The 27935-nt window shown below is 54.0% G+C and overlaps 1 protein-coding gene across 1 annotated transcript; it reads left to right on the top strand.

The window, feature by feature from the left end:
* Nucleotides 1-16: 16 nt before the first annotated feature.
* On the top strand, nucleotides 17-27588 carry CEP164 (centrosomal protein 164). Its single transcript, XM_082296842.1, has 32 exons — nucleotides 17-157; nucleotides 495-606; nucleotides 932-1169; nucleotides 1612-1770; nucleotides 2420-2548; nucleotides 2885-2962; nucleotides 4778-4897; nucleotides 6703-7134; nucleotides 8493-8576; nucleotides 9460-9537; nucleotides 12649-12734; nucleotides 14219-14359; nucleotides 15988-16206; nucleotides 17324-17458; nucleotides 17658-17874; nucleotides 18457-18534; nucleotides 18774-18905; nucleotides 19183-19305; nucleotides 19438-19581; nucleotides 19773-19856; nucleotides 20249-20317; nucleotides 20565-20743; nucleotides 21233-21359; nucleotides 21760-21824; nucleotides 21984-22191; nucleotides 22556-22663; nucleotides 23356-23470; nucleotides 23972-24319; nucleotides 24710-24776; nucleotides 25051-25167; nucleotides 25982-26084; nucleotides 27280-27588. Exons 1-31 carry the CDS (start codon nucleotides 79-81, stop codon nucleotides 26079-26081), a joined length of 4371 nt encoding a protein of 1456 aa, XP_082152968.1. The 5' UTR covers nucleotides 17-78; the 3' UTR covers nucleotides 26082-26084; nucleotides 27280-27588.
* Nucleotides 27589-27935: the final 347 nt, after the last annotated feature.

Below are 27935 nucleotides of genomic sequence, written 5' to 3'. Positions count from 1 at the left end.
CTGGGAACGAGGAATTTTCTTTTCTGAGGGCAGTTGTGACTCTGTGCTGATTCCTCCCTGCTGCCAGGTGTAGGATCCATGGCAGGAGCCATGTGCATCGGGAACCAGCTCATTCTGGAAGAAGACTACAGTGAATCCTATGTTCCTAACGAGAAAGGTGAGGGTGGCTCAGCCTCCCAGGAGCTGGGAGAAGGGATTCAGGTGTGCAGGTCACTTCCAGGTGCATTCAGAAAACAGGAATTGGTTTCTGAAGTGGGTGGAGAGGGTGGAATACATGGGATTCTAAAGGAGACAGAGCTGAATGTCTCCTGGCAGTGTCACTCCCCGTGTCCCCAGCCTGGCAGGATGGGCTCTACAGGCACACGGGACTGTGCCGGTGGCTTTGGGCAGTCTTGTTTTGGGCTCAGGATCTCCCAGTGTGCCCACAGCTTTAGCTGAGGGGGGTGGCTCTGTTGTGTAGACCAACTTCACAGATCCCTCTTCTGTTTCCCCAGAAATCCGGGAGTTTGCGCCGATACTCGGGATTGACCCCGACGCGGAGCCGGAGCTGCTGTGGCTGGCCCGGGAGTGCCTGATGACCCCGCTGCCCCCGAATTGGAAGGCCTGGTGAGAGCTCTGGCAGCGGCTGTGCTGGGGGATTCCCAGTGACAGGACAAAGGGAATGGCTTCCAACGGGCAGAGAATAGGGTTAGACAGGGTATCAGGAGCTCAGGGCTTTTTGGGGTGGCAGAAGGGGAAAAACTGTTTGGGAAGCTGGATGTGAGCATCCTGGCAGAGCTGCTTCCCTACACTGGTACCTTTTTGGCCTCTTGGAGATGTCACACTACTCTTCTCTGAGCTTCAGGTGCCCACACCATCAGCCATGTTCTGGCCTGTGCAGCTGTATTTTTAACGTGCTCTTTCACCTTTTCCTGCTGTTTTTGCCATGCAGCCGAGATATCACTGGAGGTGGTGAACTCTATTACTTCAACTTTGAAAATGGCTGCTCCATGTGGGAGCATCCCTGTGATGAGCACTACAGGCAGCTGGTCATCCGGGAGCGGGAGAAGCTGCTGGCACGGGGCAGCTTGAAGAAGGAAAAGAAGGAGAAGAAAGAGAAGAAGCAGAAGAAGGAGAAGAAAGAGAAGAAGAAGGACAAGAAGGAGAAGCATTTCCTGAAGCAGCTCCCTGTGAGTAGGCTCTGCTTGCAGGGCTTCTGGGGAGGGCTGGGCAGAGGATGAGCAAGTGGTTTCAAGGACAGAGAGTGCATCCTGAACCCACCCCCAGGCGATGGGCAGTGAATGGGCTGGGGTGGGAGCACTGAGTACAGAATCACCCTTAATTCTGGCTGTAAGACACTCTGTAGTGAGCACACGCTCTTGGTGTGTCTGGGAGGGAGAGGAGTATTCAGGACTCATTCAGATGGGCATTTAGAAAGCAAAATGTGTGAGTAAATCAACCCCTGTTTCCTTCCCTGCCCTGTGCGCTGGTGCCTGCTGGGTGTGGGGTCTCTGAGCAGGGTTAGTGCGGCAGCCCCTGTTTGCACAGGGGAGCTCTTGTCCCGCTCCAAGGTCAGGAGTGTGAGCTGTGCACCTGTGCTGTCCTGCCAGTGATCTCCCTGTGCTTCTCCAGCCCCCAGGCTGCCAGCTGGCACCCATCCAGCCTCCCCTGGGCACCCTCTCTCCTCTCCGTGGCCTCGCACCGTCTTCATCCTTCGCTCTTCGTGGGTCCCTGAACCCGGACCTGGGGCGTGTGGTGGACTCCAGCCTCATCCCCAAGGAAAGAGCTCTGGTGAGGCTCCCTCTTCCCTGGGAATGTGCCCAGGGAAGCACACTGCAAAGGGTCACAGGTGTGGGGACGTTTAAATGACAGGATTTGTGGTCTTCTGTCAGTTTTGAAATACTGTTGTATGTTAAAAAGCTGTATTTCTTTTTCTAGGGAGCTCAGTGCTAAATTAGTGGTGAACTTTCTTCTGCTGTGTTTAGCAGATTTAAAGAATTGTTTTAATAACTGTTGTAGAGGAAAAAAAGTCTGTTAAGTTTTAGTAGAATTTGGTGTCCAAATGAAACATGATAAACAATACAGATAATACAATTTAATAAACTATCTTCACTTTTCTATTTGAGGATAAAATTAAAAGAACAGTTTTTCTCATGAATGTAAGGTTTGCGACCATGCTGAATGCTTTATTTATTTATTACTAGAAAGTGACCTGGGGGTCAGTAAAACTTGTTAAGTGGTTAAGAGATTGATCCTTTAAAGGAAGGCAAAGCAAAATATGTGTAAAGCACAGAAATAATCACCTTCACAAATGAACAAACAAGTGGTAGGGAACTGAGCTCCCTCCCAGAATCCAGCAGCTGCCCCATATCTCAGTGGGTCCCTAGCTCCCCTTTCCTGTTGTCTGACCTCTCACTTCCCTTTCTTCTGGCCTTCACAGCCTGCAGAGATCTCGAAGCTCACCAGCGACACTGACAACCTGCTGGACTTGGTCTGTGAAGAGAAAAGTTCCTTGAATGTAACAGTGCCAGAGAAATGGAGAAACGAAGAGGAAGAAAGTGAAAATGAGGTATTTGTGTGCCCTGGCTCTTGCTGCAACCAGAGTGCTGAAGCCTCCTGATTCTCCCCTGGTAATGGCTGCTCCAGTTGCCCCTGGGCTTTCATTTGTGCTGCCTTTTCTTTGTGCTGTTTGGTCTCCAAAAAGCATCTAATCCTATTTTCACATGGTAATCCCTATAAATCAACAGCTGCCACGGTGTCATTCCAAGATGAATTGGCTGTAGGTGCATTGCCATGGCTCTGCTGCCTAATTTCACTGCTGAGGAACCCCTCCTGTTCCTCCTGTGGAATTGCAGAGGTCAGAATTTTGGCCATTTCATTGTTTGTTTTTGTTTTAATCCCTCAGAGTTTCCGTGGGACGTCAAGGCTGTTAAAAAACGTGTACCTGGATGTTGAAGCCCTGGGAGGCAGCTTTGACTCTGAGGTAAGAGCATGGCGATGGGATGGGCAGGAGAGGCTGCCTGGGGCGGAGGAGAAGAGCTGTGGCACTGCCAGGGGATGAGAGTGCAGGAATGGGACCAGAGGGAGGAGTTTCCTGCTTAGGAGCAGGAGCAACCTGGAGGAGAGTGATGGTGAGGAAGGCACAGCAGCAGGGCTGGGGGTGTGAGAAGCCAGATGTGGCCCACAGGGGACAGTGGGGTGGGCATTGAAGGGAAATTTGTGCTTGAGTTGTTGTGGTTTGGAGCTGGGACTTGGGGAGATATCTTTGCAGAGGCTGGAGCTTTGTTTCATCCTCAAATAGAAAAAATAAAGCCAGGTAGGTGAAGCAGGCAAGGGGGAAATCTGCTTTTCCAGGGAACAGCAGGAAAAGGGTCTTGGGTCAGAGGTGCCAGTGCACTTGGTGTGGGAGGAAGGCTCAGTGAGGAAGAGGCACTTCCACTCTGCATGGTGGTGGTCAGGGGGTATGGAGGGAAGGCTCCGTGTCAGCTGAAGCTGCAGTGCTGGCACTGGGGAGAGGAGAGGGGAACGTCCTCTGGGAATGCTCTTGCACCTCACTCAGTTCCACAGGACTCTTCACGTGGGCTGCACGTGGCCGCTTTTCTGTGGCAACACAAAACCTCTTTTTCTTTCTTCTTGCCCTGCTGATAAATCCCGTGGCCGAGGCACGGAGCATTCGGTGCACCCAAGGCCTTGTGCAGACGCTGTGCTTTCCCTGTGCTTCCTCAGCTGGGATCAGGCTTAAGATGACAAGGGCACAATGGGAAGTGCGTTGTAAGCAGCTCCGGTGATTTGGCCCGACTGTTTGTGCTGACATTAATCCTTTCTCACCGCTTTGAAAATCCTGTTCCAGTATCTGAAAGGCAAATTAATTTCTTTTAAAGTGTTTTAGAGTATTTCTCTTATCCTTTTCACAGCACACGAAAATTAAGCTGTAAAGTACTTTGCTGGAGAACCTATTCACGGTGCTGGGCAGGATCTGCAAAGGCTTATGCTAAAGTGGATGTGACAAAGAGAGCCCTGACTCTCTCATCTCCAGACAACAAGCAGCCTGTGGGGGCCCAGTTCCTCACTGAAATGTTAATGTGTGCAGGAACAAAGAGCTGTCTTGGCATTTCAGTGCCGCGGGGATGGGGCTTCGGGAATCTATTATGGAATGGCAATTGCTACCCAACAGCCCGGCTGTTAACCCAGATGGGTGATAGCCTAGTCCTGGTAAGATAGCAGTGCCCCGACTGGAAAATAGAATTCTTTTGTAGCTCCATGAGATGGCAGTAGAAAAGCGTTCCTAGGAGCGGGTCTCAGCCTGCTCCCGAGCTTTCTCCAGCTTCCTTGCAAAACAGGAGGGAAGGGTTTGTGTGGCAAGACCCCAGGGGAAAATCTAAGCAGTAATAGGTGAAATAATGAAAAAAACTGGCTTCATGTAGCCCCTGGTCAGGGCTGAATGCCTGTATTCAAAGGAAACAGGAGGTTTTAGTGACTTGCTGGGACAGGCTGTTGAGTGGAGTGGAGGCAGCCTCAGACACGGCTCGCAGGGAATCCGGAGCTGGGAAGAGTCTGGGAGAACAGCGAGTTTGTGGAGCTGGCCAGCAGGAAAAGCAGCACTGAAGCCTCCAACAGCTTGATGTTTGGGAATCTGGGCCCGTGAGCTCCCGAATTCCCAGGAAAGCTGTTCAGCTGGAGAGCTTTCCGCTCTAGGGGTGCGTGTGGTGGGTGGTGACCCGTCACAGGCAGGGCGAGTATTCCAGCTTGGGAAGGTGCTGTGGGGAATTCTGCAAGTGGCTGTGTCCCCCCCCACTAGGAGAACAACAAGGAGGAGCAGGAGGACCGTGGCAGCCCATCAGCTGGTGCTGCTGATGCTGCTGAAGCTGCTCCCCAGCCCCATGGGAGCCCTGAGGAGGAAGGTGCCAGCCTGGGAGAGGTGACAGTGGCTCCCTGGCATCCCCGCCCTGCTTGCACGGTGCCAGCCAGGCTTTGCATGCAGTAGGCAGCTTCTGGTGTTGTGGTGTGTGTCTGTGGCTGCTTGGCTTGTTTCTGTTGTTGGTTAAAGTTTCATGCTGATCACTGGAAGTAATGATTGGATAGGCAGGAATTTCCCATCTGTTCGTGCCACTCAGTGCAGGTAAAAGGTTGGGAAAAGATCACCCAAAGCCAGTTATAACCCAGGTGACTTGTCCAGCTCTGAAATCCATAGAAAATCCACAGTCTGTTGTTACAGGAGGAAAAACCTCCCTCCTCCTCCTCCTCCACCTGTGTCTGACTGGCACAGTTCCCTCTTCTGCAGAGTTGCATTTGTGATCATCAAGGTGTGCTGCTAACAAAAGGTTTGCCCATAATTGCCATTGAAATAGGATTCTGCCAGCCAAAGAGATTATTCTGGGATATTTTAGTAGCTGAAGTGAACTTGCCTGGAGAGAAGTCCTTTTGTGTGCACACCATTGCTGGTGTATTGATATATTTTGGTGTGTGTGATCCTGTGTTCAAGCATCGGAATCCTGCTTGGCCTCATTTGGGATATCCTGGATGCTGCCAGGTCTCCTGGGGGGATGACCTCAGGAGAACTCTGCAGCAAGTTGTCCAAAAGGAGCATAATTCCCCATAAAAGGGGAAGCACAAGGGTGACTAAAGAAGTTCCCCTTGCCCACCTTTCTCTGGGTCTCGGTGTCCCCAAGGAGCCTCGTGTGGCTGGTTGGTGACTGTGGGAACCTCTGCTGGACAGGGGCTGGGAGCTGTCAGTCCCAGGGAATTGCAGGTGAGGCCCAGAGCTGCAGGATTTTTGGGAAGTGCCCGGGGGTTTCTCTGTCCCCTCCATCCTGCTGGATGCTCGCTCGTCCCCAGGGAGGTCTGGCAGACCAATGCCACACTCTGGAACGCGCTCCCGGAGCGTTCCATCTCCAGGCTGGGAGCTGACAGCGTTCCAGAGGCACTCTGATAAAAATACACCGCTAAAATATGCTCTCAGTGTACGGAACACGCCGTGCACAGGATGCAGGGAATGTTTGACAAGACACCGCGGCATTAATAAAACAGCGAGGAAGTGGGACGTGCGAGCAGGTCTGTTTGCATGCTGATGAGGGAGCCTTCTCCTGGCTATTCCCCTCTCCATGGGCAGTGTTGTGGCATCCCCGCTGCTGGGAGAGGCAGTTGAACCTTTGGGTGACTAAGCTTTAACTCGGGGTTGTTTTTTTCCCCCATCTCTCAGCCTCCTGTGTTAGTCACGGGCTCGTTCTGAGCTCCGAGTGGTGCTTTCAATCAGTGCCCACCCTCCAGTCTCCAATCTGTCCCACTGGAAGGTGGGATGGTGATCCTGCCTGCTCTCCTCTGCTTAAAATGTCAGGCAGAAGTGAAATGTCCTGTCACAGTCTCTTACAAATTTCCATCTCTCACTGAACAGATCCAGTGTGGAAGCATAAATGGGCCTGCTGTGGGGCACGGCGGGTGCTCCCAGGGGCTGGTGGCCTTGCACAGCCACTCTTATCCACTGAGATCCTGTGAATAAAAAGGCAACAGATCAAAAAAAAGTCAGAGCCCAAGACATGATTGTGTCAATGGAGTCCCTTGCCTCGGAACGGGACTGTGTGAAAAGAAGTCAAACAGGTCTTGAAGTCACCCAAAGCTTTGTGATTTTGCTGCTTGCTGTAGGAGAGCCTGCGCTGTTCCTGACTCCTGCATTCTGCCCCCAAGAGAGAATGTTGGGTCTCTAATTGTGTTTGACTTGCTGCCTAGAAGGAGTCTTTAAAATCAAGACATCCTGAAGAAGTGCCAGAGTCTTCCTTGGATTCTGGTGCTGCGTGCCCTCCGTCTTCAGTTCAGATCCTCCCCGGAGATGCTGACAGCAGCTTGTCTGCCCAGAACAAGGAGGAGGAACTTGCTGGGGATGAAGTAGTGGACAAGGAAGACGCTGAGGTGGAAGGAGATGCCTCTGCAGCTGAGGAGTTGCCTCAGTCTGAGGGTGAAGGAAGCGCAGCCGGGACGGACGTGCCCGGCTCTCCTGGGCAGCCCGGAGCCGCCTCTCTGGCTGCGGAAGGGGCTGAGGCAGATCAGCTGGTGAGCCTGGCTGCCACTGCTGACACCGTGTCCTGTGGACAAAAGGTACTGGATGAAGAGAGGGAAGAAGCAGCTGATTCCAAATCAGAGAACAGGCTGGATGATGGCAAAGTAAGCGATGTGCCTGTGTGGGTTTGGTGTTGGCTGTTCCCGTCGTCTCGTCAGGCCTTGACTCAGGAAAGCTCTTGGAGCACTCTCTGGTTTTCTGTGAAGCCAGTCCCAAGTGCTTTCCTGGTCAGCAGGGTCATTCCTGGGGGGGGGCACGAGTGCTCTGAATTCCCAGATTGGCATCTTCAGGACTGAGCTGGGCAATTCTTCTCTCCTGCACACACCAAGTGCTGCCCAAAGCCACCAGCGGGCAAAACCCTCGATTGCGCCGCGTGTTTTGAGTCTGGGAGGAGGAGCAGTCTCAGCTTCCAGTGCTGCCGTCTGTCCTGGGCGAGCAGGGCTGATAATGAAGCTCACGCCGAGCCCAGCTGTCTGTGCTGCTTTGTTTCTCTCCTTCTGTTGTTTCTCTCAGCTTGCTCCGAGCTGGGGCAGGCGCGTAAGGAGCTGCCAGGCGCCGCGCTCGCAGCTCCGCGAGAGGTGCGAGGTTGGGGTGGGGAAGGACGGAGCCTCGGGGCTGGTTCTGGAGCTGGGAGCACAGAACGTTCCAGTCCTCCCACTCTGTGGGGAGAACTGGCCACGCTGCAGAAGCAGGGCCTTGGGCTGAGCGTCACACGCTGCCCGTGGCCTGGCCCCGCAGCTGGGCTGCCAGACACGCGCTGTCCGCTCGTGTTCGTTCACGTTCCAGAGTGGAATCCGAGCCAGAAGATGGGATCTGATGAACGATCTCTCTCCAGTCTGGCTGCCTTCCTGCTGATTTTGGTGATTTCTCAAGTTCACTGATGCGTGATGTCTGTAAGAAATGATAAACTGCAAAAGCGAGCCTGGGAAACGCGCTCTGTCCTGAAGAGCTGAGAGCGTTGCTTTCCCAAACTCATCTGTGTGCTTTGTGCACCTGAGCTGTTCTGCTGAAGTCAGCAGGGCCACAGGGTGTTCCCATCGAGCAGTTCCCTGCAGCTGCTGATGGCTGGGAAGGCAGGAGCCCTCGCTGCACTCAGGCACAGCAAAATGGAATTTTTAAAGTGCTTTTATGGCTCCAGCGCTGTTCTGTGTGGTGGGCTGGGAGCTCTGCGAGCTGCAGAGATCCTTGCACATGGCGAGGAAGCAAGTGCCTTTTATCAGGGGTATTTGAAGAGCACTTTTTTGCCCTCCCCAGCCCCTTCTCCTGCCCTCCTGTGAAGCGGTGTCTTGTGCTTGTCTTGTGGGTCACACATCCCCGGTGTCTTCCCCATGATGTTCAGTCACCTTTTCTTCCCTGAGAGAGGCCAGATTTGTGTTCCCAGTAGCAGCTGCCGTGTTGGGAATGCCCAGGTGGAGCTGCAGGGCTAGGACATGTGCAGGCTGTAACGTGTATTTCCTCTCAGCTTTCAAAGGCATCCGGGGTCAGTGGCTGTGAGCAGGACTTGCCCATCTCCAAGTGCTCCGACCATGAGGTGGTTCAGCCTATGGTGAGTCACCACAAGCTCCTTTTTCCTTGGCTGTGGGCTTCAGGTTCCTCTGGGATGGTGCAGTGCCCACCTCGTGCAGTGCCCTCCCAGCTGTGCATGGCACAGGCCAGCAGTGTCACCCTGCACCTTGCAGACTGGGTCTGTGGGTGAGGTAATATCCCTGGAAAAGTAGGTCACAGAGAGCTGAGGCTGTACTTGGATAATTGCAAAAAGGAAAATAATAAGCAATGTAAAAATTGTGCTTTGAGGGGCTCAGCAGCTTTTGCTGAGGGGGGTGTGTGTGGCTGGGAGACCCCGCTCCGGAGGGTCCCCGTGGCAGAGCAGGGGGGAGGGTGGCCCTGGCATGGGGGAGATGCCCATCAGCATCTCTTCATCTCCACAGGAAGCTGCCATTGCCATCTGCCAGTGGGAGCAGAGGCAGCGTGGCCAGCAAATGGCTGAGAATGTCATTATTTACTGCGCTGGTACGAGCCTGTGCTGGCAAGTGGCTCGGCTTTGTGTGGGCATGTGTGTGCAGGGCCCCCGAGGCTGCCAGGAGCAGGGATTGTCTCGAAGGGTGAGGAAAGAAACCCCAGGAAATGTGCAGCAGGACCACAAAGGGGAGCAGTAGAGCCTGGGGAAGATGTGCCCCTTTGGAGGTTCCTTGTGCCACCCTTGCCTGCTGAAGCCAGTGGCATGGAGGGATGCTCTGGGGCTGTGCCAGTGCCCTCTCGTGTGGCACTGATGTCCCTTGATCCCACAGGGAGGGACCCAGTGAAGGGAAATGCTGCTGCCCTGCTGTCAGTGGGGTGGTGAGCAGGGGTATTCCGAGCTGTGTTGGGATCTTGGTCTTGTGATCTCTGGTTTCTCATCAGGGACTGATCCTTTCTGCTTTCTTTTTTAGGGCTTGGACTTCAAGAGCCAGCTTTCTAAGGAGGTTCTGCGTGTGGGGACTCCTGATTTGGACAGCCCCGAGTGCGAGGTCAGCGCCGTGTGAGTGGTTGGGGGGGTCTGTGAGCAGGCAGGTGGAATCCTGCGGTGTGGTGCTGTCAGTAAAGGCTTGCAGAGGTGAACAGCAGTGATGTGTGAAGTGTCAGAGGTCACAGCAGCACCACCAGTGCACTGTTTTTTCTGTAGAGATGAGGTGCAGGTGGCTACACAAAGAACATAAACCCTGAGGTGGCTGGCGGGGTGTACACAGGCAGGCTCCCCTGTGTGCTTTCCCTGCCCCAGTATGACAGCCAGTAAATGGCTTTCCTGGGGAATGGAGGAAGTAGAGTCTATTTTCCTTTCTTCTTTTGTGTGTCTATTTGTCCTTTTCTTTCTCTTAAGCAGATGGGAAGGATTTGTGTGGCAGAGCACGATGGAATCAATGGGAAGAAAAGGAGGTTAACTCCCTCTGACAGATTTTGGTAGAGGGAAGCTTATTTTTAAGCATTTGGTTGTCTTGCCTGCTTTAATGCAGGGGGGAAAGGGGCTCCTTTCAGTGAGTCTGTGGCACATGGAGTGTACATGTGTGCACATGTCTGTGTCAGCCTGGGATGCAGCTCTGGTCAGGGAGCCCTGCCTGAGGATTGCTGTGTATCTCTGGTTTATCCTTGTCTTCTCAGCGTGGCTCTGAGTTGGCTTGCTCAGCCCCACGTTCCTCTGGAGCCCTCCTGCTCAGTCTCTGTGTTGATTGGAGGCAGGATCCAGGATCCAGCTGGGGTTACTCAGCCTTGCCCTGATTGTGATCGGATCAGCTGCTCTGGAGGAGAGACCCTGAGTGGCAAACTCCCCACCTGTCCAGCAGAGAGGAGCAATCCTGTTTGCAAGGTTGTGTCTGGAGAATACACCTGTCCTCTTGTGCCTAATAATGAGCATAATCAGATGTGAAGGGAAAACAAAACATATGCCTGCTGTGCTGGCCCTCTCCCTCCCCGCAGCGCAGGCACTGTGCATGCAAATGCTGCTCGGAGCAGCCACGTTTGGGTTTATTACAGCCGTGTTTGGGGAGAGGTGGGTGTGAAATGGTGCTCCCTGCAGAACTGCAGCTGCTCTTTTGTGTCTGTGCACGGAGGCTCGGCTGGAACGGCTCGGGGTTGTAGGAATGTGCCTGCTTCCATGTGAGGAGCTCGCCTTGTTTTGGAGACGTTGGCAAAATATTCTGTTGTTAAAAAAAAAAAAAAGGAAAAGTAAAAGACACCTCTGGCAGCTCGGTGGGCACAGCATTGGAGGGGTTTTGTTGGTGTGTTTTGGCAGGAGCTGTGGTGGCTGCAGACGCTCTGTGGGATGTGTCCTGCTGGACCTGGGAGAGGGGAGGCTGCTCCTTCCCCCCCTTCCCTTACCAGGGACTGAAAGTGCAAGATGCAGAGCTGTGGGATCATAGAATATCCTGAGTTGGCAGGAACCCACAGATATCATCAAAGTCCAGCTCCTGGCCTGGCACAGACCCCCCCAAAGTCCCACCTGTGCCTGAGAGCACTGTCCAAGTGCTCCTGGAGCTCTGGCAGCCTCGGGGCTGTGCCCATTCCCTGGGCAGCCTGGGCAGTGCCCGACCCTCGGGGAAAAAAGCAAACCTGTCCCAAGTGCTCAGTGCTGGCACCTTGCAGCCTGATCTGAGCTGATGTGAGATGTCCCTTGGGATCTGGGCTGTGCAGAGGGAGGGGATGGCCCATTATCTGTCATCCCTGTGTTCTCACAGCTGGTTTTGTGTCTTGAGCATGTGAAGTGTCCTCCGGGGATGCAGTTGGGTGGAAAACTGAGCTGCTTGGGGTTCTGGGGCTGCTGGGGATCCTGGGGCAACAGGAGGGGCAAGGATCTGATAATTTCACAGACAAGGCTTAAAATCTGCCCTGCAGATGGGTGCTGTCCTCCCCTTCCCAACGTGTCCAGAGGTTCCTGCAGCCCAGGATTCCTGGGGAGGGGCTGCCCTGTTGGGCAGAGGGGCAGTAGCAGCCCTGTGCACGAGCTCAGAGGAGTTATCCTGTGAGCAGGTACCCTCTTTCCAAGACGATCTCCTTCCCCATTTGTCTGGCTCCTTCCCGTTCCCAGGCAGCGGTGACAGAGCCCATTTGGAGCGAGGAAACATTTGCTGAGCTCCTCGGTTCTGGGGAATTGGAGCCATTAGTTACAGGGGCAGGAGGGGGCCGGGGTGGGGGGCTGTGCCCAGGCTGATGTGATGGGAGGTGACAGCACTTGCAGGGAATCCTTCTGCTGTTTGCTCCACTGAACATTTGCATAAATTACTGCAGCTTTAATTCCGTGTTGTTTTGGCCCTGCTCCACGCACAGCCCTGCAAGGCAGGGGCTGAGCTCACCTGCTGGGGTTCCCAAAAATTTATGAATGGGCCCTCCCTGCTTCCTGTGGGGCTGGCAGGTGAGGAGGGAAATCCTTCCCCTCCTCAGGTGTCCCTGCTGGAGGGACAGAAGGATCTGGGAGCTGGCAGGGGGGGAAAGGAGCAGCTGATTATTTCACATTCGAGTATTTTCTATTCATATTTCAAGTACTGTGCCATAAATAAGCCAACTGAATGCTCGGTGTGCTGCCAAGGGGGCTGGATTCCCTGGCAGCACCCACCCGGATGTATCCCAGAGTCAGAAATCCCTGGACTGGTGACTCTATGTGCAGCCCATCACACCCTGCCCTGGAACCAGGATGGGAGGCAGGGCTGAGTCCTGATGTGATTTTTGGTCCCAGACAATACATCCTTTGTTTCATTGCCACAGCACTTTGTGTGTGTGTGTGACATTGCTCTTTTAGGAGATTTCTCTCCTGGGCTTTCCAGGGAGTTTAGTGTGACTTGGGATTGTAAAATGACCTTCAGGAGAGAAAAGCCAAACCTGTGTCCCAAGTTCTTAGTGCTGGCAGGGAGTTCATCTCTTTCCTGAGAAAGCTGAGCTCCCAGGCCTGCCCTTGTGCTTCTGGAAGGATTCCTGGGGTGGTTGGAGACACTTGGATACCCTCAGGGGAGGAGCCTGGCACATCCAGCGTTCTGGAACAGCCTGCAGGTGCCATATGGTCCAGCTCATTCTGTGGACCTTCAGCAGAACTCCTGCGAGATCTTTGATGGCAATGGAGCCACAAACTCCACCCTGTTTGCTTTTACCTGCAGGCCCAGGAGCTGGGAGAAGAGGAGAAAGACCAAAGCAAAGCCAGTGCAGAGGAAGAGCAAAACAGAAGAGCAGAAGCTGCTGAGAGGTATGGTACAAACAGAGCCACAAGGGAGGCGTGGGCAGCTCCAGCTGCTGCTGCCTCTCCTGCCTTGTCCTCCCTGCTCTGTTCGCTGCAGCCTGTCCAGGTGTGCCCTGTACAGCACCCCCAGATGCTGCAGCCTCTCACAGGGTCTTTCCCACTAAAGCTCTCGCTTCTCCTGCCGCCTCCTTAGCCCTGCCTCAGCAGGTTTCAGCTTCTGCCTGGGTGGGCAGTGACGGTGCCTGCCCATCATTTCCCTGGGGCTGCCCCAGCTGTGGCTCTGGCCTCTGCCTCCCTCACAGCTCCCACTGCTCTCGGAGGCTGTGAAAGTCCTGCTCTTGCCAGGATGGTCTGAGCCTGGTAATGCCGTGTGCTGGGCCCTGGGGTGTTAAACAGGGAAGATGTGGCCACTGGCCATTGCCTGATGGCAGCCTTACTGGCCCTGCTGGGCTGAGCCTGTAGCTAAAGGCTCTCAGGGTGTCTGTTCCTGGTGCCAGGAGAGTCCAGCTGTGATGGGAACAGTTCTCTTCCTTCCACAGAGGTGGCCTTGACCAGGTGTGAGCATGAAGCTGTTTTATATCCTGGCATGTGGACAGCTGACCAGCTGTTATCCCAAGAGGAATGCTGGCTTCCAGACCCCCAGTTACCACAAGGACTGGGCTGTCTAGGGGAGCTGTTTCCAGCCTGTTTATGGGGATTTGTTTGGAACAGTTGGAGTTCTGTTCTGAGCAGTGAGCTCTGTGCTCCCTCGAGCTCCTCCTCCTTGGACGGCCCCAGCCTGGCATTTACAGATGAGTTGTGTCAAAGCTCTTGGCCTCCACACAGTTACACGTTCTCCAGGGCACTGGGAACCAAGGAGCTGCTGCCTGTGCCAGGAAAATTCGTGAGCAGAAGCTGCAGTCCGTCTTAATGACTGGCTGTGTGGGATTTGCAGCCTTGTTCTTGGAGGAGTTGTTCGTGTGAGGGTCTCCAAAAACGTGTTCTGCCCGCAGGAATTGTCTCCTTATCACTTGGTTCCTGCTTCCCAGCTGAGCATCCTCTCTTTCTCTCTGCCTGTGAAGCTGCTCGTGCTTGCCCTGTCTCTCCTCTCTGTGCTTCTGAGATGAAGTAGGACTGTAAATACAAACATGCCTGCCAACACTTCCAGCTGTAATTTGGACAGCAGTGTGAGTATGGCTGATAGGGCTGATGCACCTTGGGGACATTCTCCAAGGACCTGGAAAGAGTGGGATAACCCAGGGAAGGGATCCAGCACATTGAGACTGATATCCATAATATCCTCAGCTGCCTGTTAGTCTGACACGAGATGGTGGGAATTGTGTGGAGCTTCCCTGTGGCTTTGGCAGCCCCGTGTTGGCCAGGCAGGTCCTGTTGGCAGGCATGGCTTGGTGCCCACCTGTGTCACCTGCACATCCTTGTCCACCTGCAGCAGCCACTTGACTCTGACCTGAACTAATCTGATCTTCTGTCCCCTCTTTTGTGCTGCCAAGTGAGAGGGATCTCTGTGCTTGTGAGACACCAGTGGAGCATTTCGGGTTAGAAAATCCCGATGGGGCGGAGGCTGCAGAGCCGGAGGAGGGAGCCCTGGATAGCCTGGTGGATCCCGAGGAGCTTCCTGCCCCGCAGAACACGTAAGGGCTTCGTGTCAGTCCCTGGTGGTGTGACTGTGACAGCTTCAGTCTGTTTGTCCCCCTTCAGGGTGGCTGGAGCTCGCATGTGAAGCGGGAGCTGCGGTTTGTGGGCACAGCGGCGCTCCGGCAGCTCCGTGTGCAGCTCCCGGCAGCTGTTCCCCTGCCAGAGTGCCAAGTGAACAGCCTGTGCTGGGGAGGGCGGGAGCAGCAGCTCAGCCCTCGGGGTCTGTGGCTCAGGACTCGGTGGGATGAGGGAGAGCCGCTTGTTTGTCTTTGGGAAAGCCTTCCCCGTGCTGAGGCTGCGAGTGTTCACCCTCCCCGAGAAACACTTCCACGCAGAACTTGCTGAGTGATGCTGAGCTGGGGGGGGAAGGGCAAAAACCCACCAATTCACCCCATTTTACAGCTACTGGGCACGTTGGTGGCATTGAAATAAAGAGGTCAGGGCTCAGCTCCTGCCCAAGGTGCTGTTCTGTGCTGCTCCATGGGTGGCAGTTGTGGATTCCTACCTGCAGCTCCCTGAGACAGAGGATCTCAGTGGATGTGAGTGTGCTGACTTTGCATTCCGTGTCAAATGACACATCAGCAGATGCAGCTGGAAAAATTAGGCAGCGTGTCTCTGGGGACGAGGTGCTGGGGAAGGAATCTCTGTTCTGTTAGGAACTGTGGTGCTGTGTGAACGTGTGTGTGCTGGCTGGATCTCCTTCTATGCGAAAACTGGGGCAAAAGGAAGAATGTGATAACCAGGTGGAAGTGGCTGAATTGCTCTGCAGCGCAGCCCGATAAAGGACACCTGCTGCAGGGGGTGTTCTGGGGGGGCACCAGCGAAGGGGGATTGTTCCAGAACCCCACTACTTTCCTCTGGCTTGCTCTTTTTGCTAATGGCTGCAGGAATGACCTTTTCTCTTCTGACTCGAGGCTGAATTACTGGGGCTGTTATTTCCCTGATTCCTGGCAGAAGTCCCTCTGCCTTGCACTGCCAGTCTCACAGCATGGAGAGACCTTCCTGCTCCAGCCTTCGCTAGCAAAGAACAAAAATCTTTCTTCCTAGACTAATCTCAATTTTCCCCTCCTTCCCCTTCAGCTTCTTTCAGACCTTATAATTTTGCTGCTGTCTGTCTGAAAAAAAAACTTAATTAGAACCAGATTGGGTTTGAAATTTTGGAGTGCTGAGGGCTTTCTGTTGCCTGGAGCTGGCAAATTCCCAGCACACTTTAGGTTGCAATTGCAGAAAAATACCTGGTCCATGAGAAGCACCAATCTCTGGGCTGGGAGTAGATACTGATGGCATCTGCTCTTGTGCCTGGCAGCCTGGCCAGGGTTTTTCATGAAGTGAGATTTTATTGAACTCACAAGGCGAGCTCTGGTGGCCCAAAATCTGAATTATTTAGGCCTGGAGTGCAGCTGGGGCTGGGTTTAATTTATCAGTTGGAGATTCTCTGGGAGTCAGCGAGAGGATCCACCAGTGATCCTCAGGGTCCACCTGAGGTCAGCAGTGAAGATTCTGGAGTAGGTGGCTCTGAGATTTTTGGTTTGGAGTTGATGCTCTTTGGAGGATGTTCCTGTTCCTTTTGTGTTGCTCTGTTTTCTGTCACCCTTTTGCCAAAGGAGCTTTTTCTCTTTGGTAGGCAACCTGAGAAGGAAATTGAGCAGTCCTTGAAGCAGCCTAATGATGAATCCCTGGAGGAAATAGTCAAGGAGATGGAGACAGAGCTGGAGCAAGAGGAAATACATTTATTTCAAGCAAAGGAGGAGAAAATTCAGCAATTCCAGGGGGAGATGAGGCAGAAGGAGGAGGAGGAGGAAGAAGCTGAAAAGCTTCTTCAGCAAAAAGAAAAGCCCCTCAGGTACTTTCCTTTTTTACTCTGTCTCCTCCAAGCCTTTCCAAGGTGGGATTTCATTGCTGCTGGCCACAAACTTGTGCTGTTGTAGCCACCACCTGGGAAGTGGTGCTGCTTTCAGAGCTGGGAGCAAGGAGCAGGATCAGGGCTCTCAGGGAGGAAGAGGAAGGACAGTCTTTGCCTGGCACAGGCAGTCCTGTGTGTGAGGATCTGCAAACCCTGGGATGGACAGGCTCAGGAAAGGACTCTCCCACCCTGACAGGAGCGGCAGGAGAGCATCCTGCAGGCTGAGCCATGATTACACACACACACACACACACACACACAGAGCTTTTGGAGCTCTGAACCTGTCAGTTATGGTTAACCTGGGAGAAGTTTCCAGCTCAGTGCTTGGAGCTCTCCCACCTGGCAGATGTTCAAATCCTGGGCTAAATGGCAGCAACAGGACTGGAAATGGGAGCATTAGAGGAGATGAGGTTACCCCAGAGGAACGATCTGGAGCTCTGATACTGCATCTTTTACAGAGGGACTTCCAAACAAGGCTTCCAGGAACAGGACAGGGATGGAAACTAGGATCTGGTAGCAGTGCAGGGGGTGGAACAGCACTGGGAGCTGTGTCCTTTCCCTGGGGGAATTTTTCTCTTGAGGCTTCTGTATTATCTTGCTGGATATGATGCTTATGTTCTGAGCAGCCAGAAACAGCATCTTGACATGAAACATTGTGGGGATGCAGTCTGGGTGTGAAGGAAGATGCAGAAATGGCACCTGAAGGGAAAAGAAATGTGTAGCAAAAGGTGTAATACAGGAATATGGAGCTTCCAGATGTGCTAATGCATCCAGGTACCTTGCCTGGGAGCCTGCAGCCATTTAATGAGCTTTAAAAAAAAACCCAAAAAAGGTGTAAACTAGGATGATAGAGCAAGTTTTAAACCCACACTGCTCAGGTTTGGTGCTGGGGCTGCATCTCCCGTGCCAGCAGCAGGTCCTGCAGGTGTGGAGGGGAAATGAATGTCTCACCACAGCCAGTGAGATCCCCCAAGGGGATCACCTCCCCTTGGAGAGGTGACTGGGAGATATTGAAGCCTCCTGAGCCTATTTTCTTCCTTTTTATTTTCTGTCTCAGCACTCCAGAAGAAGATTTGGCAAAATCTGAGGAGGAAGAGAGAGAGTTGCTTGTCAGAGAGGGAAAAACCGAGAGACTCGAAAAGCTGCGAGCCCAAATCGCCTCAGAGATCGAGGCAGAGCAGGAGAGGATGAGGTGAGAAGTTCTGCTGCTGTCCCTGGGGACATGAACTGCTGGTTTGGGATGGGATGGGAGGCTTGTGCACATCCCCAGCAGCTGCTCAGGGGCAGGTCCTGAGCCTCTCGTGGCTGCTTCCCTGCCATGGCAGCAGGTCCAAGCCCTGATTGTCCAGTGCTGGATCCCGATTTCTGTGCTCTTGTTCCAAACCTACCAGGGCAGAGCAGGAGGCCACGCTGCAGAAGCTGAGGGAAGAGTGGGAATCCCAGCAGCTGGTGGAGAAGGAGAGCCTGGAGAGGAGGCAGCAGCTTGCCTTGGAGGAAATGAAGCTGGCAATGGAGGAAGCGCGGCAGAAGGAGATGAACGAGTTGGAACAGCAGAAGGAGCAGTTCCTGAGTGAGCTCAGGGAGAGGTTGGACAGGGAGAAGAAGAAGGTGAGATCTGTATTGCCAGGCAGGGCTGGCCTCCAGCCGCTCCTGCTCACCTGGCTGGCATGGCAGTGCTGAAGTGTGGGGATTAAATCACACCTGCAGGGCTTTGGTGACACTTAAAGCACAAAGGGGAGATGCCATCTGGGCTGTTGGAGGCACGTGGAGCTGGGGAGGAGAACTCCCCCAGCTGTTATTACAATGGTGATTCACTAACAGTTATTTCAGTGGCCGCTCTGCATCTGAGGACAAGATAAGGATCCCTGTGTGTCTCACAGAGCTGAACCAGCCCTGTTATCAGATCAGAACTAAACGGAGACACTTTATCAGCTCCAAACACTTCCTTGGCTGCTGCTTTAGTCCTGCAGGGACCTGGGGAGCCCCTGAGCAGGGCAGTTTCCAGTCCCTCCAGCACAGCATGACAGGGATCCATCAAGATCCCCTGGGAGGGAAAGCACAGGGAGAGTAAAGGCACCTTGTAGCGATCCCATTTGGAATCACCACTGTGCTTTTTGATGCTTTGGATAGAATTTAATCACAAATGCACCTTGTCCCCACACGCAGACTGTTTTGCTCGTGTTTCCCTAGGCAGCAGAGGAGCTGGAAGAGCAGTTTGCCAGTGATCTCCAGCAGCTGAGGTCTGCAGCAGAAGAGAAGCACCATGAGGTCAGGATGGTGTCCTTAGAATGTAAATGGTTGGGTTTTTTCTTTCCTCACACTGTCACCAAAAGTGGCCAGGGAGGGTGGCATTAATTTTTTCCTTCACTCCCTAGCCGTGGTTCTGGTGTGGCTTAGTGTTTGGCCGTGCTCCAGGCAGGGGGTGGTGAGGCTGTGCCACGCTCGAGGGCACAGAATAGATCCTGTGGAAAAGGCTGACGAGTCTCTGTGGGTGGCTTTCCTGGCAGGTCATTTCCAGCCTGCAAGCCCAGCTGGCAGAGGCACAGAGCAGCCAGGAGGCCCAGCTGCGTGAGGAGCTGCAGAGAGCGGATCAGAAAGTGCAGCAAAAAGCCCATCAAGTGAAGGAATACGAGCGTGAGGTGAGTGTTGGTTTGATGCTGAAGGTTCTTCACGCTCTCCCCTCTGGTGTGGGGTGAGCTCTGAGTGCCCATGTCCCTGCCTGGGGTGACAGTGGTGCCTCAGGGGGAAAGACACCCCTCAGCATCTCACCTCACCGGGGTGAAGGCTTTGTGCTCCCTGGGACACAATCCCTGATCCCACTCTGGACTTGGGCTCAGGTGGGAGGCTGATTTTTGGGAGGCCACTCTGGTGCAGTGCTGCAATTCAGGGAAACCTCTTTCCCTGTCACCCCTGCAGCTCAGCGAGCTCATGAGTGAGAAACGCCGGGAGGTGGAGAAAGAGCACGAGAGGAGAATGGAGAGGATGAGAGAGGAGCACCGGGAGGCCCTGGCACGGATCCAGGAGCAGTTTGAGGAGGAGGTACTGCTGGTGGGGAGCTGGCTGCAGTCGGTGCCATGGGCTGCTTTTGCAGTGAGTCCTGTGTGTCCTGCTCCGTTGCTGGACAGCTCTGTGCCTCACAGAGGTGTTTCCCTGTCTCCCCGGCCCGGGCAGGAGCGGAAGCAGAGGTCGGAGCTGCTGGAGGGGCTGCGGAGCGAGGCCGCGCGGCTGCGGCAGCGCCACGACGCCGAGCTGAAGGCGCTGCAGGCAGAGCTGGAGGGAAGGCTGACTGCCCTGCAGCAGAGGCACAGGGAGAAGGTGAGCAGCAGGCCCTGCCTCTGGTCCTTGGGGATTCTGAGGGACAGCCTGGATGCTCCACACCTTGTCCCCCTGGCACCCTGCGCAGCCCAGGCTGGCGCACACAAGTGGCCGGTCACGCTTCCCAGTTTGTGTTTTTCTGGTGAGGGAGGAGCTTGTGCTATTCTCTTCAACTCAGCGTCTCTGTGCAGGAAAGAAAGCTCCAGGATTCAGAGAATGAGCTTGAAATCCGCGTGAAAAACATCCAAGCCAGATCACAGCAGCTCGTCAGCCAGGTGAGTTGGGCTGTTGGGCTCTCAGAGCTTCCCTAATCTGTGCCAGTCCTTTGGCTGCTTCCTCATGGGGAGCTGTTCAGAAAAGCTCAGCCAGGGCTTCTGCTGCCATCCCACTTACAGGTTTTTACCTGAAGTTTTCTTCATCACAAGTCGGAGCAGGGCTAAGCATTCCTGCTGCTGGTGTTTGCTGTGAAAGTGTGAGCTCTGGGTTTGCTCAGTGCTTTGGGGGGCAGCGAGTGGCTGTGAGAGGGGTCATAAAGCAAATCTGACAGCACTCCTTGTGTATTTTGGAATGGTCTTGAGTCTCAGGCCTGAGCTCTGTAGCTGAGGTGCTGCTCAGCATCAGCAGTGTCCTGGCTCTGACACTGCCCTGCCTTCTCCCCTGTGCACAGGAGGAGTCCCTGCGGAGGAGAAGGCAGCAGCTGCTGGATGAGGACGGACGGATGCAGCTCGAAAGAGATGTATGAACACCGGGGCTCTGGAGAGGGGCTGTGCTGCTCTGGGGCTGAGGGCAGCACCTTAGAACTGGGGCTTTAGGAAAACAAAGTGCTGGGGAGGTGGATTAGTTCTGAGCTCCCCAAAGAGAAGAGCCAGGCCTGTTCTCCCAGGATTGGTGTGTGGCTGTGTAGCTCTGGGACCCTGTGAGCTGTGTGCCCCTTATTTCACTCTTGGGGAAAGACTGAGAGGGATTTTCTGGTTTTCCTCTAGGAGGCTGCTCTGGCCTCTCAGCTGCGCATGGAGGAGAGCAGGAAGGAGCATTCCAGCCTCCTGGAGTCCATCCGGCAGCTGCGGAAGACCCTGGAGGAGCTGCAGGACCAGAAGGCTGAGCTGGAGGCCCAGGTGGACTTGCTGCAGAGCCGGAGCCAGAGGCTGCAGAAACGCATTGGGTGTGTGTGAGAAATTTACTCTAACACCAAAAAATCTGCCTTGTGGCCCTGACAAACCTCTCCAACCTAACCTGGGCCTCTCCCTGACCTCTGAGCTCTGTGTTGGGCTGTGTTCCTTCAGAATCCTGAGGTGCCCATTGAGGGCACAGAGTTGCTGGGGGCTGGTTCCAGGTTTTGTACTAACTGTGGGTGTGAATTTGAATTTGTTCCTTCACCTCTGTGTGTCAGTTCCATTTGTCTCTCCTCTTCTGCCTTGGGAGGTTAATGAGGTGCTGTGAGAGGGACACTGAAATGCAGAGGGGTTTTCCTGAGGTGGCTGAGCTGCTGGGGAAAGGTGGGAAGCAGTTTCCCTGCCCAGCCAGGACTTACACTTGGCATAACACCACAGACCCAGCACTGTGGCCCTTTCCCTCCTGGAATCTGGAGGTCACTCTGGACACCACTGCAGGCTAATCAAAGTGCCTCTGCTGTTGCTTTTTCCTGTGGCAGTGAGCTGGAGGAAGCAATCAGGAGCAAGCAGGAGGCTCTGAAAGAACTGGAGGCAGAAGAAAGTGTGGAATCTCCAAGAAAGAAAGCTGAGCTCCGTGTTGAAGACCTGAGAGAAACTCCTCAAGCTGTGAGTAAAGCAGCCTGTGAAGGTGTTTGCCTTGTGAGATCTGAGGCTGAAACTCCCTTGAAAATCCCAGCATTTGTTCCTTGTGTGTGAAATCATTTGCCATGCAGAGAGGGGTTTCTCTTTGCCGATGTGTTCGGTATTTGCAGATGTGTGTCTATTATTAGTGGGTGGAGAGGAGTGTGGGATACTCAAATCAAAAGCAGGGCTTGTGTCGGGATAGAAACATCTTTATTACCTTCAAAAGTCACACCAAGAGCATCCCTGGTGCTGTGTTTGGATCTGGGCAGTGCCATGGTGACATCATTCCAAGCTTTTGCCCCTAACTGGATTCTTAGGGGGCCCTGGGGTTCTGTTTCCCCCGTACATGTTTCTCAGTTTTTGCAATGTGTCACCCTCTCAGCACTCGTCCAGAGAGCCTTCCCCAGCCTCTCAGAGCCCCGAGGAAAGCGACTTCCACTTTGAACGGTGAGTATCCGTGTGCGGGGGAAACTTTGTGCTCTGCTTTTCCAAGCCAAGGTTTTAGCTTGGGTTTGTACAGCAGGCACTGACCACCAGTTTTTGGGGGTGCTGTGTGAGGTGTGCAGCAGCACAGGGAGCCAGGACACTCGGGCCTCTTCCCCGCAGTGTCCGGAGCTACGTCTCCGCGGAAGGGACGGCCCTGAGGAACGCCAAGGAATTCCTGCTGCGCCAGACACGCTCCCTGCGGAAGCGGCGCTCGGCGCTGAGGGCTGCGAGCCTGCAGTGGCGCCAGGACCTGTGCAGGGCGCAGGAGGCCCTGCAGGACCCCGACAGCTCCCAGCTCCTGGAGGGAATGCGCCGCAACCTGGAGGAGGTGAGCCCTGGGCGCTGCCCGCGCTCGGGTGTTGGGTGTCACAGACCTTCCCCAGCCCTGGGATCAACTCCTGGCTCTGCAGCTGCCGTGGTCCTGTTGGTGTGGGCTTGGGGACCCTCTTGGATGTGGGTTTGGAAGTGAAACCTCCTTTTCCTTGGGCTGAACCTGCTCTGAGCCGCGTGCTCTGCTCACTGTACACGCCCTTCCCACGCTCTCGAGGGCTTGGGAGTGATTTCACTGCAGCAGCAGCACTTCCTGTGCTGAGCAGAATGAGGTGATGAAAGTCACCCCAGCTGCTAACGTAGATGATTTCCTGTCATTCCTGTTTAATTTCTCTCCTCGGCTTGGCTGTTGGTCTGTGCAGGAGGCAAAGCAGTTGGACAGGATGAAGTCGGCCATGCAGAAAGGACAGGTGCTGCTGAAGAAGAAGGAGGAGAAGCTCAGCCAGCTGGAGTCCTCACTGCTGGAGGAGGTAAACTCCAGCATCCCTGCCCAGCTGCATTTCCCCTGTCCAGAGCTCCTCCCCCAGGCTGGGGGCTGTGGGGGGCTCCTGGTCCCTGTCAGGGCTGTTCAGCTGGTGGCCAAAGACTGGTGTTTGCCAGCAGAGCTGGATTTTGGAAACACTTTCTGTGAGAGCACCAGAGACTGCTGAGTGTGTGGCTGCAGAAGGCAGCTTGGAAAAGCTGCATGGTTTGAGCCTGGAGGAAACAAGGGCAGGTGACCTCATGTGAGCTGGGCTGGGGCCGGCTCTGACCAAGGCAAACCTTGGAATCCTTGGCTCTGCCTGGGACCGCTTGGCCTTAGGCAGGGCAGCAGCAGATGCAAGAGAATGAGACCTTTGGTGGTCAAACTCTTGCCCTCGATGCAGAGAACCCAGCCCTGCAGGAGTTGTGAGGTTATTTAAAGCACAAACCACGTTGATTCCTGCTGGAAGGGCTGATTCACGTGGCTGCTCGGTTTGGCCTCTTGCACTTTCAGAGCCAAAGCAGTCTCTGGACATTCAGATTTTGCTGTCAGGGCCTGAAGACAAGTTTGCCTTCACTTGACCTGTGCCTGACTGCAGTCCAGCTTTGTAGACAAGCTGTAGGCAGATTTCCAGTAGCTTTTATGTTCCAGGGATGATACAGCAGGTTTTATTTGCATTGTTTTCCTCCTCCTGACCAGCTCTCAGATGAAGACACGCTGAAGAGTTCTGCATGTAAGAAGGTGGTGACTTTTGATCTGAGCACCTCTGAGGATACAAACAGCACGTCCAGTGGGAATCTGGGCCAGTCTAAATGTAAGTGTCCAACTTGTGAGGCTCTAGGCCTATTCTGCCTTTCCCTCTCACCTCTCTGATGTCCCTGTTCTCATTTTGCTCAGTTGTGTCCAAGGCAGGTGTGGTCTCTGTGGCTGGGACTGCTCCGTGTACCACACGTGATTGCAAAACCTTGTTTCCTGCCTGTCGTGGCAGATAAGAGGGATGGGATCTGTGAGCAAACCTGCCTTTTAAATCTCCATGGATTATAAAATCTCTCTGATTTCCCTCTGATTCTGCAGAGCTGTATTGCTCTTCTGCAGGAGTCTGAGCTTCCCCTTCCCTCACATCCATGGCAGGAGAAGCTGCTGCAATTCCAATTCCCTCTCTGCTGCTTGTGCTTTTTCTTGGGCTTTGGTTGCCTGTAGCTGGAGTTGTGCTGGGGGAAGAAGGGCAGGAAGGCAGGAGGGTCAAGTTGCTTGCACAAAGGCTGCTCTTGTTAGGGCTTGTCCATGACCCCTTTTTTCCCCTTTCTTCCTTCAGCTGACTTGGGAACGGATTTCTGGCCCGTCCTCCAGAAGGACAAGATCCAGCACCTGAGAGACTCCGTGCAGAGTATCACCAGTGAGCTGAACGGGGTCCTGGGCGTGCTGGACTCCCTGAGCCATCACCAGACTCCTCTGTTCACCTCCACAGCCCGCGAGGGCATCGCTCTTCCCACGTACTGCTCCAGCGGAGGCCTGTGTGGGGGCACCTCCCTGGGGAACCCCCCCAGGGTGTCTCCCCTGGACCAGTGGGCCTGGAGCAGAAGCAGGCTCAGCTCCAGTTATTCCATCTCAGGGCAGTCAGTGGATAACATGCTGACAGAGAAGTGGCACAAGTATTTCCCAGGCGAGTCTCCTGGCCGTAACCCACCTGCTTGCTGCCTACCACCTCTGATTTTGCAGCCCTGCGAGTTCTGTCCCAGCTTCCAGTGCTGGGAAGGGGGTGGGTGCACGGGTGCTGCTGGTAGGAAGGGTGCTGATGGGATGAGGGATGAGAAGCTCATTCCAGAAGTGCAGCATGTGGCTGATCCTGTCATCCTGCTTTTTAATACTCACCCAAGAAAGCAGCAAGAGAGGAGCCAGCCCTCTCCACCGGGAGCCTCCTCCCAGTGGCACGTAGGGATCTCCCTCTGTTCCCTTGGTGTCCTTGTAGGGACAGCATGTCCGTGGTGCAGGAAAGCAAATGCACCCAGCTACGTGGGTTTTGTGGGGTTTATATTTAATGTCTGTTTTCCAGGTGGATTCTCGTCACTCAGTGGGAGTCCTGTGTCCCTGGACAGCAAGCTGGGATATGTCTCTGCAGAGTAAGAGTCTTCCTTGAGATGTTTCATTGTGCTGCTGTTGTTTCTCTGCAGTGATTGTTAGGTCACTTATCACATAACAAGTAGATAACAATTTGATAAAAACATGAATTACTTATTTAGGAGAAAAGTCATACTATCAGTATATATATTAGAGGAGGTGTTTTTTTTTTTTTTTCCAGCAGCCCTTCACTTTCTCATCTCTGGGATCATTTCTGCCCAGACCTCTTTTTTTTTCCCCACTTATCCTCTCTCTCTCTCTCTCTCACTGCCACAGTGAACAAGTCCGGCTCTTCCAGCATTCCAAGTTCCGTGAGCCAGAGAAGAGGAGTATTGAGGGGATGATTGAGAGCAACAAGAAATGGCTGGAAGGCTTCAAGAAGGATTCCAAAGTGTATCTTTTACCTGGGTCTGGTTTTTAATTCCTGCAGTAGGTAGGAGGAGGTGGCAGAGGAGGGGTGTACAACCAAGTATTGAACAGTGATTCCAAGGCCTTGGCCTCCGTTTTGGTGCCTGGTTCTGCAGAGTGTGGTGTTCAGCAGCTGGAGCATGAGTGTGCTGCTCTCTGAGCTGTACTGGACTGAGGAAGTTTCCCTTCCTTTCCCTGGTTGCTCTGTGGTGCTCTTTAGTGATGCTGCTCTGCTGTAAAGCAGCAGTTTGAGCTGGGAATGTGAGGATTTAAAAATGTGGACCAAATAGTGCAGAAATGGAGGATGGGGTGGGGAAGAAGGGAGTCTGGTTTTGCAGGCCATGGATGGAGCCCTTGGCCACAGGCAGACCCTGCTGAGGAGGTGAGGGCACCTGGAGATGTGTGGAATGGACACATTGTGGGGCAGGGAGGGCTGGGCTCCCCCCCAAGCTCTCTCCAGCTCTGTTTTGAAGAATTTTGTGGCATGAGGCCGGATCCAGAGAGCAAGACCTCTGTGCTGTGAGCAGGGGTGCTCCCAGGCTGTGTGGTACCAGCCTTGTGCTGGGGCTGTTGGTGTCTCCTCAGTGTACACTGATATTAGCAGCCAATCCCTGGGGCCTCCGTGCTGTCCTGAGCATGGTGTGCCTCTGAATTCCCTAATCCCCCTCTAATTCCATTTGACTGGGATGCAGCAGGCTAAATACAGCCTGTGTGCACAGGACTGGCTCAGTACCTTGTACCTGTCCTGTCTGTGCTCATTCCTGCTGTAAGCCAGGCTTTTCCTTCACCCAGCTGCCAGACCTCTTTCCCTGCAGTCGCAGAAGTGCCCAGGCAGCAGCCCCAGCCTCCTCCAGCTGGGACTGGATGAAAACAGAGAGATCAAGGTGTACCACTACTGAAAGGTGGGATTTTTCTCTGCAGGGATGGTGGGGGGACCTCTGCAGTCTCCCCATGATGGGCTGGGCTTTGGTGATGCCCACCCAGGCACCTCCACTGTGTCTGTGTGCCATGTCCTTGAAACTGAGTGTTCTTGCAAGGGAGTGGAGGAAGGAGGAAGAGAACTTCCCAGGCGGGTTCTTCTAATCCTGTAATGTGTCCAAATATACTTTATAGACTGTTTAATCCAGCGGTGACATATCAGGGCTTCAATAAATCAACATTTCCCTCATTAGTATTCCAGCGATGGCGAGGCAGAGCTGTGAATCACAGAGGACTTTGAGTAACTGGTCAAGGGGGAGGATGTGAATCCAGCTGAGGCTCTGCTGGAGGAAATGTGTCAGGAAATGAGCCTGCCCTGATGCCCAGCAAATGCTCAGTGGCAGGTGGGCCATGTCAGGTGGCCTCTGGCATGTGGGAGCAGCAGAATGGCTGCGGAGTCTGGGGATAAAATCAGGGAATGACACGTTCTGGCTCTTCGGGAATGTTCTGCTTGTTTGGGGTGGAAGCAATGGGAACTGAGCCAAGAGTGGTAGATCTGGATGAGCTCTCCCTGCTCCTCTCACGCCAGGCTGGCCAGAGCTGTGCAGCAGAGCAGCTGCTGGAGCTCTGCTCCCGTGTCACAGATGCGCTGATGGCAGCGGCAGCAGGGATGGCAGGAGAGCACGGGGAGTGGCTGCTGGTGCAGGCACGGCTGAGGAGCTCCTGTGAATGCTGAGACAGCCCCACCTGCGTCCTCCCATGCCCTGGGGAGAGGGATCCAGAGCTCGGATCAGCAGCTGGGATCTCTTTCCATGCATGGGGCTGGGGAGCCCTGCCATAAATCCTGAAGCCTGGTCTTGCTGCTCCTGCAGCAGCTCTGCAGGAATCCTGGGAGAGCAGGGATGTGGGAAGACTGGAGAGTGGTTGAGGAGTTGGCATGAGCAGCTCCTGGACCTCAGCTGTGACCCAGTGGCTCGTGGCTGTGCTCACTGGGTGCTGTGATATTCCTATGGAAAGGCTGTATCCAGAGGGTATCCCAGCCCGCTGGGATGCTTGGAATTGGAAGGGGTGATGCTCTACCCAGCGGGGAGGAGTCAGGCTTTCGTGGGAACCTGGTATTTGGTTGTCTTTGTCAGTATTTCCTCCGAGCTGACTCTAAATATTTTATGCTTTAAAAAGCTGCCGAGCCACTCGCCCGTTCTGGCTGACGAGGACGCTGCACTTCAAGGGAGCCCATCTGTGAGAAACCATCTTCAAAGCCTTTCTCCTGAGACAGCTGGTGGGGGGAGGCTCTGAAGCTGCTGCCCCACACCCCCTGTGCTGCGTGAGCCCCTCGGGTGGGTGAGGATGGGCAGTGGGGGAGGCAGAGCCCCCCTGCTCTGCTCCCTGGGTGCTGTGTGCTGGCACACACCGTGAGCCTGGCACGGGGATGTTTACGTGCAAATAGAGATATATTTTTGATGAACATCATTTTAAAACTCTTAAGAATGTATGTTGGTTTTTTTTTTTTTTCCTTGCTGATTTTTCTTAGAATTTTTGTAATTATTCAACCAGCCTTATTCCTTCCTAGGAAAGAAGGGATCAAAACACGGGTATCCCATCTGCTGTTGGATTGCACAAACCCCTTCCTGTAGGGATTTTGCTTTTAGTTTGCTGGATATTCAGGGGACACATGGCAGTCCTTCCAGTCAGGGGTTTTAGAAGGGACCCTGCAGTTGTGGCTTGCTGTGGCCAAAGCCATATCACTGAGTCCATTCTGTGTTTTGGGAGAAGCATGGATTAGTGGTGCAGAGAAATGCCAGTTTTTTTACAATAACTTGGTTTGAAACGTGCTC

This window comes from Coloeus monedula, assembly GCF_965178545.1.
Source record: "Coloeus monedula genome assembly, chromosome: 25".
Taxonomy (NCBI): domain Eukaryota; kingdom Metazoa; phylum Chordata; class Aves; order Passeriformes; family Corvidae; genus Coloeus; species Coloeus monedula.
This window is presented reverse-complemented; position numbering and strand designations above follow the sequence as displayed.

Excerpts from the sequence above, each read along its gene's own strand:
- CEP164 (XM_082296842.1), top strand. The coding sequence starts at position 79 with ATGGCAGGAGCCATGTGCATCGGGAACCAGCTCATTCTGGAAGAAGAC. Across the intron at positions 9,538-12,648 it reads TGGACAGCCCCGAGTGCGAG|GCCCAGGAGCTGGGAGAAGA; the intron begins GTCAGCGCCGTG and ends TTTTACCTGCAG. Across the intron at positions 24,320-24,709 it reads GTGGCACAAGTATTTCCCAG|GTGGATTCTCGTCACTCAGT; the intron begins GCGAGTCTCCTG and ends TCTGTTTTCCAG.